At 42.4% G+C, this 19,456-nt stretch overlaps 1 protein-coding gene across 1 annotated transcript in view; it reads right to left on the bottom strand.

Moving 5' to 3' along the window:
• The window catches only part of LOC100882475 (discoidin domain-containing receptor 2), a 162,420-nt gene that overhangs the window by 48,102 nt on the left and 94,862 nt on the right, over positions 1-19,456 (bottom strand). The window contains exon 2 of the mRNA XM_076530137.1: positions 5,079-5,211. Coding sequence (XP_076386252.1) covers positions 5,079-5,154 — 76 coding nt within the window. The 5' untranslated portion in view covers positions 5,155-5,211. The remainder of the gene's footprint in view (positions 1-5,078; positions 5,212-19,456) is intronic.

Here is a 19,456-nt window from a genome sequence, read left to right as displayed (position 1 = left end):
TTTCAGAATTTTAACGAAAGGGTTAAATGAGTTTCAGTGAGAGGTTCGCATAAACTGGCTCGCTTCTGGCACGTGATCAAACTCGCAAACGAGATCGGCTGCGAACGGGGTAAGAAACAGATGTCGGGACACTCGCTTGGGAATGTTTACGCGACGAGGGATTTTATATCCGAGAGACATACGACGCACACGTGCACCATGCGGCCCCTTTGTCGTGTCAACGATTCGACGTTTAAACAAACTCCGCGAAAGTAGAGTTGTACGGGAGTGTTAATGACGCCGCAGCATCGTACAAAGCCGTGACAAATTGCAACGATCGCGATGGCCGCGTGTTGTGACGAACGTGTCGAGCTGTCTTCGGGCTCCGAAATCTGGGGTCGAGATCGATTTCGCTGCCGTGGTGTATTAACCTTCTTCGTTTGATGTCGATGACTTTGGTAATACACTCGTAAAACTGACTTCAAAGTTACTGTTTTGTTTTGGTAGTATTTAAATTGGCTCTTTGAGTCTCTTCAAAGAGTTGAATCCAAGAGAGGTCACATTTGAAGTCTAACGCTAAGGACGCCAACCTAACGCTAATCAAACCAATGGCTGACTGATACTGACTTCAAAATTGATGATCAATAGAGAAATGATATTTTATCAAACCCTGATCTGGATGAAAATCAATATGTTCAAGAAAGATATCTTGATAACTTTTATACTTTAAAATAATTCACATATGCCCTATATACATACACATATGGATTAGTCACATGGATCAGCATATGTCTCTAATGTTCAGATCTGCCACGTTCACACAAACGTTCGTCAAACTCAAGTTTAATCATGAAAAACAAGGTTGTCTCTGGGTTATGAAACCTAGGAAGCCTCTTTGCCTTCACTCCTATAATATGAAACTCCTGAAGAAAAGCAGTCTTACACACATAGTCGCATGTAGACTCTCAGCGATAAATCGCGAACATTTCAAGGTTCACGCGTGCCGCGTTGACTCATTGCAATTTAAAAATTGCTCCAAATTCCGTGGATTCCTAAGATGGTCCCCCAGGTCGAAATTCCTGCGAGCCAGGCCGAGAAATCGTCAAGGTATGCGGCCAAGGCTCGTGGCGTGCTATAACGCTTTAATTGTCGCTCGGTTATGTTAATACGTCGACAATTTCATCAGTGGCATGCGAGGACCTAATGGATTTGCGGATAATTGGAAGGGAGTAAGGGTTGCGGAGGTTCGAGGGAGCGCAACGGACCGATGACAATGCCATAACGCAAGAGGGCTCTCGCGTAACGATTCTACCGGCCTGGACACGCTCCGACTGCTTCCACTGTCGACGACAATATGCACGTACACACTGTTAACAGCATATTATTGTTAACGGCGGTCGATTCGGTTCGCGTGTCAATGTTTGCGCAAGGCATCGCAACGAGCAATTGGAATCGATTTAATCAGGGACAAATTTCATTTTGATAATTAATTCGGGTAAATCGCTTGTGGAGCCGCAGTCGCGTAACTTGCTTTTTTGAGGTGGAGGATGTTGGAGATTTTGGTATTATGTGGATGTGACACTGTTTTGGGAATTTTGGGATATGGGGAGTGGGGGATTGCTAAGTTGGATTTTGAGAATTTTGGAATTTTGGAATTTGGAACTTGAGGATTTGGAAATTTGGGAATATTGGGATTTGGGAAGTGGGGGATTGCTAAGTTGGATTTTGAGAATTTTGGAATTTTGGAATTTGGGACTTGAGGATTTGGAAATTTGGGAATTTTGGGATTTGTGGAGTGGGGGATTGCTAAGTTGGATTTTGAGAATTTTGGAATTTTGGAATTTGGGACTTGAGGATTTGGAAATTTGGGAATATTGGGATTTGGGAAGTGGGGGATTGCTAAGTTGGATTTTGAGAATTTTGGAGTCTTGGAATTTGGGATTTGAGAATTTGGGAATTTGGGAATTTTGGGATTTGGGAAATGGGGGATTGCTAAGTTGGATTTTGAGGATTTTAATGCTGAGAATTTTGGACTTTAGGAATTTAAGACTTGAGAATTTGGAAATTTGAGAATTCTGGAGATTTGGGAATTTGGGAACTTGAGAAATTGGGAATTTGAGAATTAGAGCATTCCAGTATTTGGAGATTTAAAAATTGGGGGATTTGGGTAATAGGAGATTTGAGAATTTCAGTGCTGGGAATTTTGGTCCTGAGAATTTAAGACCTGAGAATTTGAGAGTTCAAGAATCAAAAAATTTGAGAATTTGAAACTTGAGAATCTGAACCTTACGAATTTGATTACTAGGTTCACCCTAGTTCCAACCTAGTTACGCCAATGATCACATGTTAGATCGAACCTCTCTAGAATCGAGTCATTTTTTCTTCCCGTTCCCACGAATATGGCGCGTGATTCATGTTAGAGGAACGAGCTACTGTCGTCTCTTGAGGCTGAGAAAAAGTGATAGAAAAGAAGCTGATGTTGCCTAATGGCACACTTATTTATGAGTTGAAATCGCATCGTTTTTTAAACTTCCTTCCTAGATGGTTTCACTAAGTTCTTTTACTTGAAGTGGCCATCGAGTTATATACCATGTATACATTACATTCATGAATGAATAATTCCTTCTCCAAGAGCAAATCAAGATTCAAAACCATAAAAAATCCTTAAAAAAAAATTATTTGCTAAACTTCTCCCTTATTACATATGTTACATGTGTTATATGTTATAACTCCACATATTATACAAAAACAGTGATCTATCTATTTCATTAAACAGTGAAACTCAACAACTTGAGGATTGCAGAAACTCGCGTAGTACAAGAATCAGTATAACAAAAAGTAGCCCGTCCTTGACAAAACGCTCAAGATCATTGCAATCGAGGTGTGTCTGTCCATAAATAATCTCGTCTGTCCTCGACGGTAGCCTTGATCACGCGCATCACTCTTTGCTCCTTTTCATCGCTCGCACACACAAGCTCATCCCGAAGCCTACAGTTCCCGAAGCGTGCACAAGCTCATCCATGCACACAATGTCGCGTGGCGTGTATCAAAATCGTCGAATCAAATACGCGAAACCAAAGCGATATTCCCATCGTGCGCTTGCTTGCGAGTGCAACCCTAGAGCGAGGAGACCGCAATCCGACCGACGTACAACATGTTTATGTATCGCAGGCAACATTAACATCGCAATTTATGCGCGCTTTAACTGGCCCGCAACCCTTGCAGGCTGCCCTCGTCCTCTCCGCGAGCGGCTGGCCCGCTTAACACGACCGCGAATTTACCAACGCGGTTCGACGTACAAGTTCACTCACCGCAGGAGGGCAGATATCTCGTCCCTCGTCGCCTCAACTCCATATATTTCGACTTTCGTCGAATCGTTACTTATTGTTGCCCGAAGGATGACTTACGACCGACTAGCTTATTAAACATCGAACAAGGCTCCAAATGGAGCCACGCGTTTTAGTGGCGCCACGAACATGAACGTTCTGTATGCAACCGACGATCCTCGGGTTTATAGGTACACGGATTTGGGGCTCGATGGACACGGGGATGGGTTCTGCGGTCGAGATTTGAGGCTTCTATGGCGTGACGGAATTCTCTGCCTTCGAACCCTTCTGTGTTACAGCTAATCATAATGCCGTGCGTATGTGTACTTGGTTCACGGGTCACGATATTGTGTTTGATTGCCGGAGAGCTGTGCAATGAGAACTGAGGTACTTTCAACAAGTCGATTTTGATTGAACTTTGATGACTTTGGCTCAGAAATGTTGCATGTTACTGTCTTTTGACGTTGATCGTTTTGTTAATTTTTGCATGCTTCTATATTTTTTCCAACCCCTCAAACTACAACTTCCTAGCCAGTACTGTTCATCAAAGCTAACTATTACTACAACATTAAGAAAATGTAAAGTAAGTCTGAAAGTCTGGCAAAGTCTGCTGATCCTTGATTTTGTAAATTATTAGAATTGAACCTAAAAATTTGCAGTGAAAATATAAGTATAACCTGTCACATTTGATCATACGTGTCATAAGTGTAACGCAATATTAATAATTTTATTGAGTCCTTAAAAAAATATCGCACTTGAGATTAGCCATTGGAATAAGTACGTTAAACAGTAAAGTTCAATCATCCAATTGTCGACAAAATGTCCCTAAAGCGGTGACTGAATTTTCCATCTAGATATCCAGCCATTTCCTTCATATTTCCATCGTTAACCAGAGCGTTACAATAAATTTCAATCTCTGGCTACGGCAAGAACGCCTCGCACCTTCCCTCCCCCGGGAGTCGGAACAAAAACGCTTCCACGCGGTCCGCCCACTCCATTAAACATTCAGGCGTAGATTTATTTCTTTCTAAAACTGTTATATGTATCGCGGCTACATAGAGAGCTCCGAAACGTGTAACCAGACCGAAACACCGACGACCCCATCCGTCTTTCGCGTTGGCTCTCGCTCGCGAGGGTGCGAAATACGTTTCGCAGACGCCTCGAGTCTCGATTTCACGAACGACTACCTAAAAGCCTCTCCACGCTGGAACTCTTGGCGGATACTTTGCAAGTTTCTCGGCCTGTTTACCTGACTCAACGAGGGGTGACTTCGGTAGCCGAAAAGTCAATGGGATGGAAAGCAAACGGGGATGAAAACCGAGACGGTGCGTAACGGCGTCCAAAGCGATTTCGCTAAGGTTCCGTGTTTTTATCGGGATGGAACGGGAGAGTTATGATCGCGGATGTAAACACGTGCTTCGCCAGAATGCATCCATTTTTCGCTGGACTGATGAGATGATACATGCGAAGATATTATACTTTTCTTGCTGGGTAACCATCAGCTCTTAGATCAGACTTAGCTCTTAAGGATTAGGTATAATTTGGTCTCAGAATCAGGTACAAGGTAACTCATCATTTTACAGTAATTTCACAGTAACTCGTTACTTTAATTATAAAGTTCCTCTCAAATTATCAAATCGTCTGAAGAAATCAATGTTCCTCAGAAACCGATGTTTGAAAGTCCTCCTCCCTATTGATCACATCTTTCAGATTCACACTCGAATCCTTGAACTAATAACACCGAAGTCAAGTTCTCCTTGAAAGTATACTCACATATGTCTATAGATTGTCCTCTGGAGAGGCAGAGGATCAATAGGTAGAAGATGAGGCACGTCTGCAGGTAGTCCATGATGGCGTCGAAGGATGGTCTCGCTATCCAGTGGTCATCGAACTCTCATAACCGTATCTGCAACAGCAACGAGTAAATGAGGACTCATAGAAAAACGGAAACAAAGGATCATGAAATCAGTTCGCAAGAAAACGATTAAACGTAAGTTTCGAAGAAAGAGAGCCGTGGGCGAAGCGTAGAAAAACAGGCTGGAAACGGCCTCCCCGTTTCGCCGGGGTGAAATGGCGCGGTTCTACCGGACAGATATACGACCGGTACAGCAGCCACGGACAAAGAGCTACATTCACGCCAGCAGCCATTACGCGTCATTATCGAGATTAGGATCGGGAGTTCGAACGGTAGAGAGGGACAACCAGAACGGGTACAGAGGGAACGATAACCGGAGCAAAAGAGAACGGAGAACGCCGTGGGGCCCTTTTGCTGGTTGTTCAACGAGGGGGCGAGTGTGCACCGGATGGGGCTAGGAGGGTGTGCCACGCGGGAACAGGAGGACTGTACTTTATTCACGTCGGTGCCGTCGTACTGGAGGAAGGAAAAAAATCCTGCCGTAGAAAAGAGACAGCGTAGCCCTTCACTTTTTGGCTAATTAACGGCAGTTTCTTCCACTACCGACTACTTCGCGATGCTTATCTCGCAAGTTTAGGGACCCGGGCTTCCTCTGCGTAGCTCGTTATTCAACCGGGGAAAAAAGAACGTGGACCGATGACGTTCTTCTACGTATATCGGGACCCCATCGCGAATAATGTCGGCACGGACGATTCACGCGACACGAATTCCAGAAGCGATGTTGCGCTGCTTTTGATTCGAGCTGGATTTTAACGAAGGCGGAGATCGAAATCAGGTATCGGTTCCTAGAATCTCAGATTCTCAAGCTCTCGAACATCCAAATTTCCAACTTCACCACACCTTGAAAGTCCTAATTTCCCAAATCTCCAAGTCCTTAAGTCCTCAAATTCCCTGCTCCATTCGTACTCGACCTCCATCCTCACATCTCTCCATCGCGAATAACCGAAGCACCGTCACACAACACAAATTCCAGCGTTCCAGATATCGATAAGGAGCCATATTTTAACGAGGCTAGAGATCGTCATCGAGTCCCCAGAATCACGGGTCCTGGCATTCTACTTAAACGGTAAATGGTGGAATTCCATCCGTGATTCGGTGAACACGGCTGCGACAGCTTCATAGAGCCGCATAATCGATTAAGTGGCTGAATCGGATTATCCGACCGGCAATTAAGATACCATTCAGCATGGAGCGGTTACGTTGGTACCGGTGTCGGGGATAGCACGATCACAATGCGGACGGATCGATTGGTCGACACAGTAATTAAGGTCACAGGGTGCATCCAGGCTCGAGTTACTTACTGGAGTCGGTGCAACGGATCGTGCAAAGGAAACGTGGCTAACAGTCGTTCGTGGATTGTCTGAATTCAACGTGACGAGTGATTAATCGAGCACGCTTGCGGGACTCCCGGAGGACCTGGTCTGGAATTGTTGAAGATGGTGAACGAGTGTGTACTTGTATGGAATTGAAAATGTACCTGTCGATTTGAAGATATATGTGCTATATGTCAAGTCTGATGGTACGTGTGGTATCATATGTGATATATGATATGTGGTTCGAACATCGATAGTCTTTGAAGGTAATTATAATCTTACAATTATTTCTTGATTTCTACTGTCTATGAAAGTTTATATGCATATGTTTATACTACATATGTATGGTATCATATGTGATATATGATATGTGGTTCGAAAATAATATCGATAGTCTTTAGCTTTGAAGGTAATTATAATCTTGATATTATTTCTGGATTATTACTACTGTCTATGGAAGTTTATATGCATATGTTTATACTGCATATGTAAGGTATCATATGTGATATATGATATGTGATGACATGAGTGTGTTACACATAGGGACCATATTTACATTCATAAAAATTCTTGTTCCATAATTCCGAGGGTATCATAACTAAATGAACAAAAATGAAAATAAAATCCATAAAGATAGAAAATGAATGTAACCATAATTCAATGGTGGTTAAGAACACGATTTAACGCATCGCCGACCATATCGATCTTCAGGAACGATCGTCCAGGGATCGCGTTAGAGTCATTACGAAGGAATAGTCGAATCGGAAAGGAAAGTTTTCAATTTAGAAGCCACAATTTGGCGGGAAAATATCGCGGCCCTGGGAATTCTTAGCCTCGCGAGCTCGGTCCGGTATAAATTTCGAGGGTGGTCGAACTATATATTCGTGGACCTAAGAGGGTGAGTTTATAGTTTGCTAGTTACAACGGCGCACAGTGTTCGCTATTTCCAGCATTGGCGCCGACGTAACGTCTCCTGTAAATCAAGCCTGGGAACGAAGAAATCACGTGGATTTAGTGGTCCGTTTGTTCTAGCTTCCTACGATACGCACACAGCCATCTTTCATCCGCTGAAACCTTCGGTGACTTTTACCGCGAACTTCTACATAAAGTGCCCTTGTACGCATACTGGACGCTCGATTTCCATGGTATGCGCCTTTTTCCTCCCTTTGAATAACTCAACGTTCCCGGGAACGCTTCTTCTTTTTAACATATTCGACGTTCTTCGGCCGCGGTGTAATTTATGGTGCAAACGAGTCGGTGCTCATTTTCTTCGATGATGATATATTTTATACGCACGGGTGAATTTTACGCTGCTTTTTATACTTGTTCAAGGTTTTTTGTGCACTTTGCATAATTGTGGGGAGTGTAATTTCATTTATCTTTGTCTTCTGATTTCTTAATTTACCTTCGTTCTTTAATTTTGTCATTTATCTTTGTTATTCTGTTCTGTAATTTATTGCTGTTCTTTAATTTTGTCATTTATTTTTGTTCCTTAATTTTGTCATTTATTTTTGGTCTTCAATTTTGTAATTTATTTTTGTCTTTAAATTTTCTGATTTATTTTTGTCTCTCAATGTCTTAATTTATCATTGACTTTTAATTTTGTAATTTATTTTTGTTCTTTAATTTTATAATTTATTTTTGATCTTCAATTTTGTAATTTATTTTTGTTCTTTAATTTTGTAATTTATCCTTGTCTTTTATTTTTTTAATTTACTTTTGTCCTCCAATTGTGTAATTTATCTTTGTCCTTTAATTTTCTAATTTATCTGCGTCCTTTAATTTTGTAATTTATCTTCGTCTTCTATTTCTTAAATTTACTTCAGGTCTCTAATTTTGTAATCGATCTTAGTCTTCTATTTTTTTAATGTACTCTTGTCTTCCAATTTTGTAATTCATCTCTGTCTTTTATTTTTTTAATTCATCTTCGTTCTTCAATTCTTTTTTTACTATAGCCTCCACAGTAAATTTGTACGTAAATAATTATTTATTGCCTTATTTTGCACAGAGACTGAGACCCGTTGAAATTAAAGACGTGGACAGCATCGATCGCAGCGTTTATAAATACGTTTGAAGAGACGATTCCACTAATTTGAACGTAATTAAAACGAATCCTGGTTCGCAGCTCGTTTTACAGAATTTCTGGGATTTTCTTGAAAAGACACGGTTCCGTAATGGCGGCGAACGGAGCGGAGAGAAAGTAGCAAAACTGGCGTACAGGCATATAAACGAGCGTACAGTTGCATCCCTCGCGCCCGAACCGCGTTTCTGGATCGTTAAACAGGGCTCGTCGAGAAACTCTCGAGCCCGGGTGAAAAATTTGTATCCAAACTAGTTTTCCACTACCCTCGAGCGCGAGTAGTTTCACCGGTGAAAAATATAACGCCCTCGTTGGCGTCGATAAATCTCGAGTCACGGACGTGGTTTTTTTTAAACTGCGACTTTTTTCAACAATTCTCGACCGCAAACGCTAAACGTCACAGATTTCAGCGAAGGATATAATTTCCGTTTTGATAATACCCGACGTTTGCTCGCTCGTTTTATCGGGGGTGAAACTACCCCCTTAAAGTTCACGGAACTTTTACTTTTCTCGATGTGTCTCATTAACCGCGGCGAATAGAGAAAGGCACACGGAACACGAACAAGGTAAATTTAACTCTGAATGGGAAAAGTAGGGTTGGAATAAGTTGCACAGTTTCTGCTTGAAACTTTGCTCGAAAATTCTACTTTCAGCGTGCCATTGAACGGTGACATATTAACCCTCTGTTGCCGTAATAACTTCCACTCGGTATATTAACCGACTGGCGGGCAACTTTTACTCTTTGCGTATTGAAAACGCTGGCTAACTCCAAGAATCGTGGCGGAAAATTTGATACGATTTAATTCCAGAGTTACGATCTATTGATTCAACTCTAAACCTATCTCTAATGCACACTTCGAAATTAAAAATTATAATCGAACAACTTAATGATAAATCATAAATTAGTGCACACATTAAATATTCACCTCAAAGAAAATTAAATTTTAAGGCAACTTTGTTGCACAATTTGTGTCGAACAATTTTGTAATCTGAGATAAGGAGGTCATTATTTAACGCAATTCGCGGTAAAAAGGTTTCTTTCAAAAATTGAAAAAGTCATGCAACAAAAGAACGCTCAAATTAGGCGACACTTTGGGAAGCGAGAAGAAAAGAGATTCCGCGTGCACACGTGTTTCCACCTTGCTCGTTTCCTATTAAAACGATGTCGCCAAGACCCACCCGCGTCGCGATTTTCTCTCCTTCTCTGTGGCTGTTTCGCGTCGTCGTCGCCGCACGAGAGGGTCTACGAAAATAAGTCGAGGCGCGCCCCGGCAATTACGCGAGAACGGCATGGTCGAGTTTTTAATTTGTGCCCGGGCACTCTGTGAAGAGAAGGCACGCAGGCGCGTGCTGGCGAGCCGCGAATCTCGTGTTTCCGCGAATTCGCGCGCAAATTTATGCGGTCTCACGATGGGAACGGCCGCTCAAAGAGCCAAACGCGACCACTTCCTTCCAGGGGTGTCGTAAATCCCTTCTGGCTGGAAAGCATACGTTTTCCCGACGCGAGTTTTCTCGACCGAACTCGAGGATCTCGTTTCGCTCAGCCACCACTTAACGATCCGTCAGCCATTAGTCGCCGGGGAACCAACGAGAATAATACGCTAATTCTAGCGTGCACCTTTCAAGGTATTCTAACCTTTGGTGTTCTGCCGAACTGATATACAGCTGCAAAATAATAAATTTTTTGATGTCTTGCAAGAAATTATCAGGTTTTATGAGAAATCGGAGCTGCGACAAGTTCAATGAAATACGCCATGTTGGATAACGTTGGGTTCGATCGTTTTGAGCTGCAGGATATGAAATGGGTGGATTGTGTCAAATTGATACGTGTGGGATTAAATTGTATTGAGTGGAATTGCGTTAAATTTTGCTGCACTGAATTGAGCAGCGTCGAATTGAAGTGAAACTGGATATCGTCAGATTGAATTATATGAAACTGGATATCGTTGGATCGAATTACGTGACAGTGAGTATCGTTGAATTGAACGACATGAAACTGGATATCGTCGAATTGAATCGTATGAAACTGGATACCATTGAATTCAATTACGTGAAACTCAATATCGTCGAATTGAACGACATGAAATTAGATATCGCCGATTTGAACGACATGAAATTGGATATCATCGAATGGAATGACATGAAACTGGATATTGTTGAATTGAGTTACGTGAAACTGGATATCGTAGAATTCAATAAAATAATATTGGATCGGGTTGAATTGAGTCGCGCAGAATTGGACCGCGTTGAATTGAATCATACTGAATTGGATCGCACCGATTTGAACCGTGTCGTATTCGATAGAGTTGAATTAAATTATATGAAATTGGATTGCGCCGAATTGAATCACTTGGCACTGGATGGCGTCGAACTGGGTCGAATTGAATGATGTGGAGATTATGCCGAATTGGATTGCGTCAAATTGAATCGTATCGAATTGAATCACCTCCAAATTGTGTCAAACCCAATTGTATCATACCCCAAATTGAACTACCCCAAATTGTATCATATCCCAGTTGAACCACCCCGAATTGTGTTACTCCGAGTTGTATCATATCTCGAATGGAACCACTCTAAATTGAACCATACCCCAAATTGAACCACCCCGAAGTATATCATACCTCGAATGGAACCACCCCGAATTGTATCATACCTGGAATTGAACCACCCCGAATTGTATCATACCTGGAGTTGAACCTCCCCGAATTGTATCACACCTCGAATTGAACCACCCCGAATTGTATCCTACCCCGAATTGACCCACTCCAAATTGAATCCCACCCCAAATTAAACCACCCCGAATTGAACCACCCGAATTGAATCAAATTAAACACTATCCCTCCAAATTAAAATACCCTAAACCAAACCTACTAAAATAGAATCCCATCAAATAACATCATCCTGCAGCTATCGACCCAAGCGACCAAGTCCCATCAAATCGAAGAAGTACACATCCGAATCATATTCTCTAATTCAACAGCCATAACTCACAGAAAGATAAACTTTATGCTTGCGTTTCATTAGCAATTCGCCGCTCGAATCCAACAAACCCGAGATCATTAACCAAACATTCAAGTGGTTAATTCCATTAAAGGATAGTGTAGCAAGTGCCCCGAATGCATCCCTCTTAGAGGCGGTCTACTCTCTTTGAAGGCATCGTCAAAATTCAGACCGAACGACGACGTGGTCTAGGTAGGGAGGACAAAGTGGACGGACACGTCGCTCGAATTTCCCTAGCACGCAAATAGCATTTCCACGGAGTGGAAACGGCGGTCAACCGAGTCACTTACGCTTTACGGTACCTATCTTGCCGGAAACGCAACGATCCGCCGTGTATCTGCGCTACAGAAACGTACAAACAGGTTTTACGGCTGGCCTTTCCGCGAAATCAGAAGTAACATCGTCAGTCCGTATGCTGTTTGAAGCAAATGGCGGATACATGAAATTTACAGGGGATCCTTCGACCTTTTGGCATCCGGAGATTTTCGGGACTCAGATAACGCTGGTACTGTCACGGAATCGATCTATAGCAGGACACCATTAGACATAATGTACTTTATGATACAGACGTGGAGCTATATTGATTTCATTAGTTGTACAATTTTTTATTTCTGGCGAGTCTCAGTGTCGACATTTGTGGACACTTAGATCTCTAAGTCTCAAGATAGAGATCTTGATATCTGTGTCTCAAGGGTTCAAGGTCCAAACACCCTAAATTCAAAAATTTCATAGTCTCAAACATTCTCAATTGCCAAAGTCTCAAAGTCTCTTATCTCAAGAATGTCAATGATCTAATACTTCAAACTATCCAAAACCCCAAATCCCAAAAAGTGCTCAGATCAAGCTATATCCCAAAGTACTGACCTACTAAAAGATTTCAAACTCGGAACTTGCGTTACATCCAAATAATATCTTGATCGAAATCATTGGATCAAATAGAGCCTTTAAATCCACAAGGTTGCAAGCTTTTCAGAGCGGAAGAGTATTCGTTCGCCGCAAGACAACGCGGCGTTGCTTTGATCGGTTCCCGGACAGTTCACAAATGGCGGCGATCGAGCATTCTCGTGCGCATCGGCGTTCGCAACGCGCGAAAAAGAGAAGCAGCTCGGAGCATGGCTAATTACGAGGGCCCCGTTCGACTACCGTGCGCTGTTAGTAGCGGCGGACGCTGCTGGCGCTGATGTTTATCTTCGAACGCGAGCGATGGGAGCCCAAGATGGCAGAACATCTCCCATTTATTCAGTACGAGAACCGGTACGCTTACGCTTCGGTCGCGAGCCACCGGCGAACGCAGCCGGTTTCGTATTAATTCCGAGCGGACATTTTGTCGTCCATCAACGGAACCGATGAACAACTCGCACCCCGAAGGCGACGAGTGCGCGAGTTTAACGACGACGTCCGGCTGGAATCTAAATCAGACCTATACGATGTTCTCCACTCGTTTATTTAACGTCGACAGCCTTTTGACTTTGTCCTTTTCGTGTCCTTCGGCGTTAAATTGCTCGTCCTGCGAGAGGAAAGCTTCGGACGACACCGAGACGAGTGGATGCGCAGCAATTTGTCCTGTCCCCAGGTGGATCGATAAAACTTCATATTTTAATCCTTGCATGACGGTGTCTTTTTGCAACCCACTTCAAGAAGCTCGCTGTTGTGCTGTAATGTAGCCAGTTTCGTGTTGTAACGTTTAGTATCTGATTACTCAAAGTGACTACTTTGCATTTCAGGACATGCCTGCGGACTGTTGCGACCATTTATCTTCGCGCTGAACACGGCACAGAAAGAAAGATTGATTATAGAGTACTTTTTAACAATATTTATGCGCAGTCGAGGAAAATGTTAAAACAAACTTCGGATATTGATATTTTATTCGATGTAGATCATTTTGATTAAGCGCGTTGAGACTTTTGACGCGGCTCGAAATTTATCTTTTTCATACTTAATTTATGGCTGTCAGACCGTGTAACGTTATATTATAGATGTATGTCATAGATACCTGTACGTGTCATATACGTTATTATGCTTCCTTTTTAGTCTACAAGTTGTTTCAGCAGTGATGTTTCTATTATGCTCGTCTCTTATAATGATAATTAAAATTTTTTATTGTTAAACGTAACGAGAAATGTTACATGTTTAAATTCATTCAATTGTTTGTCAATTTATGAAGAATTTATTTTTTCCGTTTAAAAGCACCTTTTATCGGAAACATTTTTCAGTCCATTTAAAACCTGTTTCATTAAACGCAATATTGTTCCAATTATCGTTAAACGAGGAATTTTATTCGAATCCTTTCCGTATTAAGTTCAGAATTATTGTTTAAAAAATAGTAAAAAATTCGTGGAATTTAAAATATTTATGGGAGGAAGGGTGCCTTTTGTCCATGCACCCCCCGTCTCTGGAAACAGCGGTGCGATGGTATGCAGGAGGATAAAGTTGGCCCAAAGCGTTCTACGTGCATGCACCGTCGTAAGCTGCGACGGGTCGCGCAGAATGTAGGCGAATATTTCGGCTGAGTTATGAACGGCACCCCCCGCCGAGGTGGCGGCGACCTAACGAGAGGAACGCCACGGGCGCTTTGACCGCTCTCGATCCTTGCCGGAATGCCTCCCCTGACAGCGAACAAGATTCGAACGGCTGGGTAATGGATTTTTACGAGTCCAAGGTCCCGGGAAACGGTTCTGCTCTAGGGAAGAGATTCCTCTACGTGGGCCATTGTAACGCGACCGTGTCACTTTTTATTCGGCATTGTGCGCCTTCGGATTGTATTTCAGCCTGTCAGCCCGAGGGGGTGAGGCGCGTACCGCGGGATCTTGTAAGGATGTAGAATCGCGTCAGTTGCGGGACAACGTTGTTTAAGGATTCCTCTCGGATCTGAAACGGGGGGTGACACGAGAAATGTATGTTGGACCTACATTGTGGGGTGTCCTGATATGTGCTTTTGATTCGGCAGAAACAGGGGAAACTTGTAGGTTTTATTTGACCCGCAAGATACAGCCATTTCTATGCTTGATTTCAGACTTGAAATTTTTTTAAGAAACATCTTGTCTTTTATTATAATTTCTCTACTTTCTGCTTTAGGTGCAACTTGAGTTAAGAAGGATAATGGAAAGTTATTTCAACGTAATGCTAGGGTACTGCATTATAAGGTAATGTCAGGAAATATGAACCTATTAAGGAGCAAAGTACTGCAATTTGTACACACAAGATTCTCAATTCTCTATGAAGTTACGTACAAAAGAGCAGTGTTGCATATAAGATTTTTATGCGAGAGTTGAAACATTGTAAACATGCAAGAACATACTCATAAGACAAAACTCTGTGTACTATTTTATCCAGGCTCCAGTATGAAATATATCTCCTTTACTGAAGTTGCACATATCAGACATAATATAGAAAAAGTCGTTTAAACAAAGACGTATAATGAGATGTGAAGTGCCTCCTAGACAATTCTCTGCGGAGCTGCGTTTGCAGTTACCACCTCATTAAACTTAATAAGTCGTAAATGACAAACTATGCTAGCTTTCTATTTACAAGTTAATTTTGTCCCGCAGTGTGCGAAACGTCACGTGTCAGCGTGGCCACCAGGGTCGTATTTAGATACACACGAGGTCCCAGAGTCACACGCGGTACAATAACGTGACCAAGCGAGTTGACCCTGGAAAGCTGTAGGAGTATGAGGAGGTGGACGAACAGGGTACAGAAGGTGGCGGCAGGCAACAGAAGGAAGGGGTGGACTGGCGTCGGCCCTCCAGAAGAGGGTCCCCGTTGGGGAGGTGGTCGGCGTAGCAGGGCCATGAATTATGCAGTTCGCCGGGGGCTAGGGCCTCGCACGATAGAAAAGGAGAATAGAAGACGATGAAACGGCGTTATTCGAGGTGGTAACGAGCGAGAAAGAGAGAAAGCTATAGTACACGTCAGTGGTCCACAGCCACTTTACCCTTCCTACCCTCCCTTGACTCTACGTCAGCTTTACCTGAATTCTCTACGTCGCAACCCTCCTAGCAGTCGCTACACTTCACCTCGACCGATTGAAATTTTCATACCGACACGTCTGCCGTTCCAGTTTATGTTCCGAACAAGCGAAACGACGCCGCCCCTCCAGCCTCCTACTTCCTTCGAAGCCTCCGAAGTTTCCTCTTCTTTTTGTCGCTTTTATGCGTCGATCAACGATTTTGTGTTTCTGATGTTTGGACAGGGGTTGCTACCGGTATATGTCTGGCTATATTTCTTTCGCTGCTTTGAATTTCGATATGGAAATCGATTCTGCCTCTCGTAACACCGTGAGTGATTTAAGGACATAGGCGGGGTAATTTTTGTCATAAATTTTGGAGTACTTTACTATGGTTCTTAGAAGGCGACGTTCGGAAACGATGGTTAACACACGTATGTGTGTATGTTGTGGGTATGGTATGCTTTAATCTTCTTGACTTTTATATGATATATCAGATATAACTGAATGATTCGATTGATTGGCCACATTGGTTTCTGAATCGTTTATTTCGCGATACGTATCAACTTATGTCAAAACTGTTTTGCCAACTGTCAACATAAAATCCATTTAATATCTCTTCTGTTCTCAAAATAATGATATTATTTTGAGAAACAATTCATTTGTATCTTCTAGACATCTACATTTATTAATGTATTTCGGAGTTACTGACTAAAACTTAACATGGGAAGGTCGTTAAAAACTCTTTCAATAAAATACGAAGGCAAATAATTGGTAGTTTCCATCAAGATATTCGAACGAACGAACATCTTCCAACGGAACTGCAGTTTCCGTACGAGGAGCAAGGGGGTGGTTTATCGATGTTAAAGCAGATAACGAGCGAATAATTCGTTCCCATGACGTTTCTATCATGGATCAAGCACATATTCCAACTCGTAGTATCGTTTCATGAATTGAGAAAGTTTGCTTAGCTGTGCGGTACGCTGCGAGCTAATTTGCGAGCGTCAGCTGCGTATTTCTGCGACTATTCTGAGTTTCTTGCGAAGAGAGGTGGCCGTTAAAAACGAGCATCGAAACAATATTTCCCTTTACCCCGGGACTTGGCTCGTCCCTTATCCGCGGTTTTTTCACAGTGCCAGCGAACTCTATTAAAAAGTCGCATCGTGACGGAGACGCTCGGTCCAGACGTCGTCGCGACGCCACGCTGTTTATCGCGCTGTTGAAACTTCGACGCGTCTTCTGTTCCAATTATCGCAAGGATAAAAGAGTCCTCGCAAATTATTGTCGAGTTCAAATAGGGTCATGTGGGGTCAGTTTGGGATTATTAATTTTAGGATCAAATGTAGAATTAACTTGGTGTACGAATTAAAAGGAATTTATATTATTATTGTCGTTGTCATGCTGTTGTTATTCATTTTTTTTAAGAATATGGACATGTTCCTTTCTTTGTGAATGTGGACATATTCCTTCCTTTTTGAATGTGGACATATTTCTTCCTTTGTGAATGTGCACATACTCTTCATTCATGTATGTGGACATATCTTCCTTCATGTATGTGGACGTACTCTTCCTTCATGTACATATGTGGACATACTCTTCCTTCATGTATGTGGACGTACTCTTCCTTCATGTACATATGTGGACATACTCTTCATACATGTATGTGGACATACTCTTCCTTCATGTATGTGGACATACTCTTCATACATGTACATATGTGAACATACCCTTCCTTCATGTATGTGGACATATCTTCCTTCATGTATGTGGACGTACTCTTCCTTCATGTACATATGTGGACATACTCTTCATACATGTATGTGAACATATCTTCCTTCATGTATGTGGACGTACTCTTCCTTCATGTACATATGTGGACATACTCTTCATACATGTATGTGGACATATTCTTCTTTCATGTATGTGGACGTACTCTTCCTTCATGTATGTGGACGTACTCTTCCTTCATGTACATATGTGGACATACTCTTCATACATGTATGTGGACATACTCTTCCTTCATGTATGTGGACGTACTCTTCCTTTATGTACATATGTGGACATACTCTTTCTTCATGAATGTAGACATTCCCTTTCCTTCACAAATGTAAACATACTTTACGACTGCAAAAGTGTACGATGTATATACTTCTGCAATGAATCAATAGCCAGTAGCAAATGCATAAAGTGAATATACCACTGCTCATAAATCCATAAATTTGCAGACACGAAGCAGAGCGTCGGTAAAGATGAAACGTGTCACTAATTTATGAATCTGAAATATTTTATTACGTTGTAAATGTACCGTGAAGAACATCAGTTTTTCTTTCAGAATACACGCAGGTGGCGCAGTCGAAGGAACGTGGAGGTTAATTGCTCGGCAGATTTAATTAGCCTCTAAAAGAGCGATCGAGCCACTCGAGTCGTTGATTAATTGAGCGAGGAGTAGCGGCCAAGCTGTTAATCGATAATTAATTTGCGTCAAAAGCTAATGTGCCATCGTCCCGCCGTTTCTCCGGGGAACTACGAAATAAAACGACCCTTTCGGTTCTACCTTGGAACCGTCACTTGGACGTCGCCGCCTTGTCAGCAATACGCATTGTTCTCGATATCCATTTCCCAATGGAGCTCCATCCAATTCCTGAGGCCCTCCATTTCGTCTGGACTAGTCGTTACTCGGTTGCCAGATTCCTCGGCCAATCGAGCTCTCGTTAATGCTTCATCCGTCGTCTCCGCCCGGAATCTGCATGGAAAGGCGGCAGATGGGAATTCGGGCCTTCCTCGATGTCCGTCGCTCATATTTTATGCGCGAGAAGTATAATTAGAAGGGAATCGAGAGGCTGAATACGGGAAGAGAGCTTTGAATTAATCGTGTGATCTCGGTCGACTTTGATCCATTGGAAATCGAGTACCTTTTAAGCTTGATGCGCTTTTAATGACATGCAGGAGGTCACGGACCTTCCTCGCAAGTACCTGCAACTTTCAGTCAACGTTCTTTATTCATTCGCCTCTTTAATACATCTTCCACTTCAATTTTTTCTGCAGTCACATATTATCAAGTTTAAAGAATTTGAAAAAGTTTAAAAATTTACATAGTCTCATTGAAGACCTAAGTATACGAGCGTACACATCACTAATACCTCATAAGAGGTTTATTTCTGACATCAGTTTGCTTGTGATATTGAGAGTTAATAATGGTATTCGAATTCCTTTGAAACTTGTTGCACAAAGGTGCAATTTTGATATTTCGCAAGTAATTGGTGATCAAAGGATCTCGATTGGTAATTTACATTCTCGTGACAAACGTACACGAGTGGCCATCCAAGGTAATAACTCGATGACAAAGGAGATAGGCCCCTCGATTAATTATCGAGTCTCGATCGCGTGCACGTAATCCGGAGAACGAAAAGAAACCGACGCTATCTCGACCTCCTTTTATTTGGATGCCTCTCAGTCTCCCCGAACCCCTGCAGCCGTTTCGTCCTCATAAATCGTTTATTCATGTTTAATGCAATCCGCTATTCCAACCACCGCCAAAAGTTTTCGAAGTTCTCAGACGGAAATCGCGGATCCGACGGGGGAACGGAGACGCGGGAACTTCGAACAAGGGAATGCTTTTGCATCGTCGCGAGGCCTGTAACCGGCTGAAAAAAAAAAAGCTCCAGTGAAACCGAGGAGTCGAATCCCGGTATCGGGAAGAGTCTTTTCAACAGATTTCCTTCGTACGATCCCTCTTTGCTCTCTGAAGCGTGGGACCTTTTAAACGCGGGGGTGTAAGGGTGGCGATGCAAGTAGGGACATGATAATTTCTCCCCGAAGAAATTAATGGAGATCATTAGGTAGATTTTTCTTTGGACAGGAGATTAAATCGTAAGGAATGATTAATTCCTTCTTCCT

This window comes from Megachile rotundata, chromosome 3 (genome assembly GCF_050947335.1).
Source record: "Megachile rotundata isolate GNS110a chromosome 3, iyMegRotu1, whole genome shotgun sequence".
Taxonomy (NCBI): domain Eukaryota; kingdom Metazoa; phylum Arthropoda; class Insecta; order Hymenoptera; family Megachilidae; genus Megachile; species Megachile rotundata.
The sequence above is the reverse complement of the archived record's forward strand: the minus strand, read 5'-3'. Positions and strand labels throughout refer to the sequence as shown.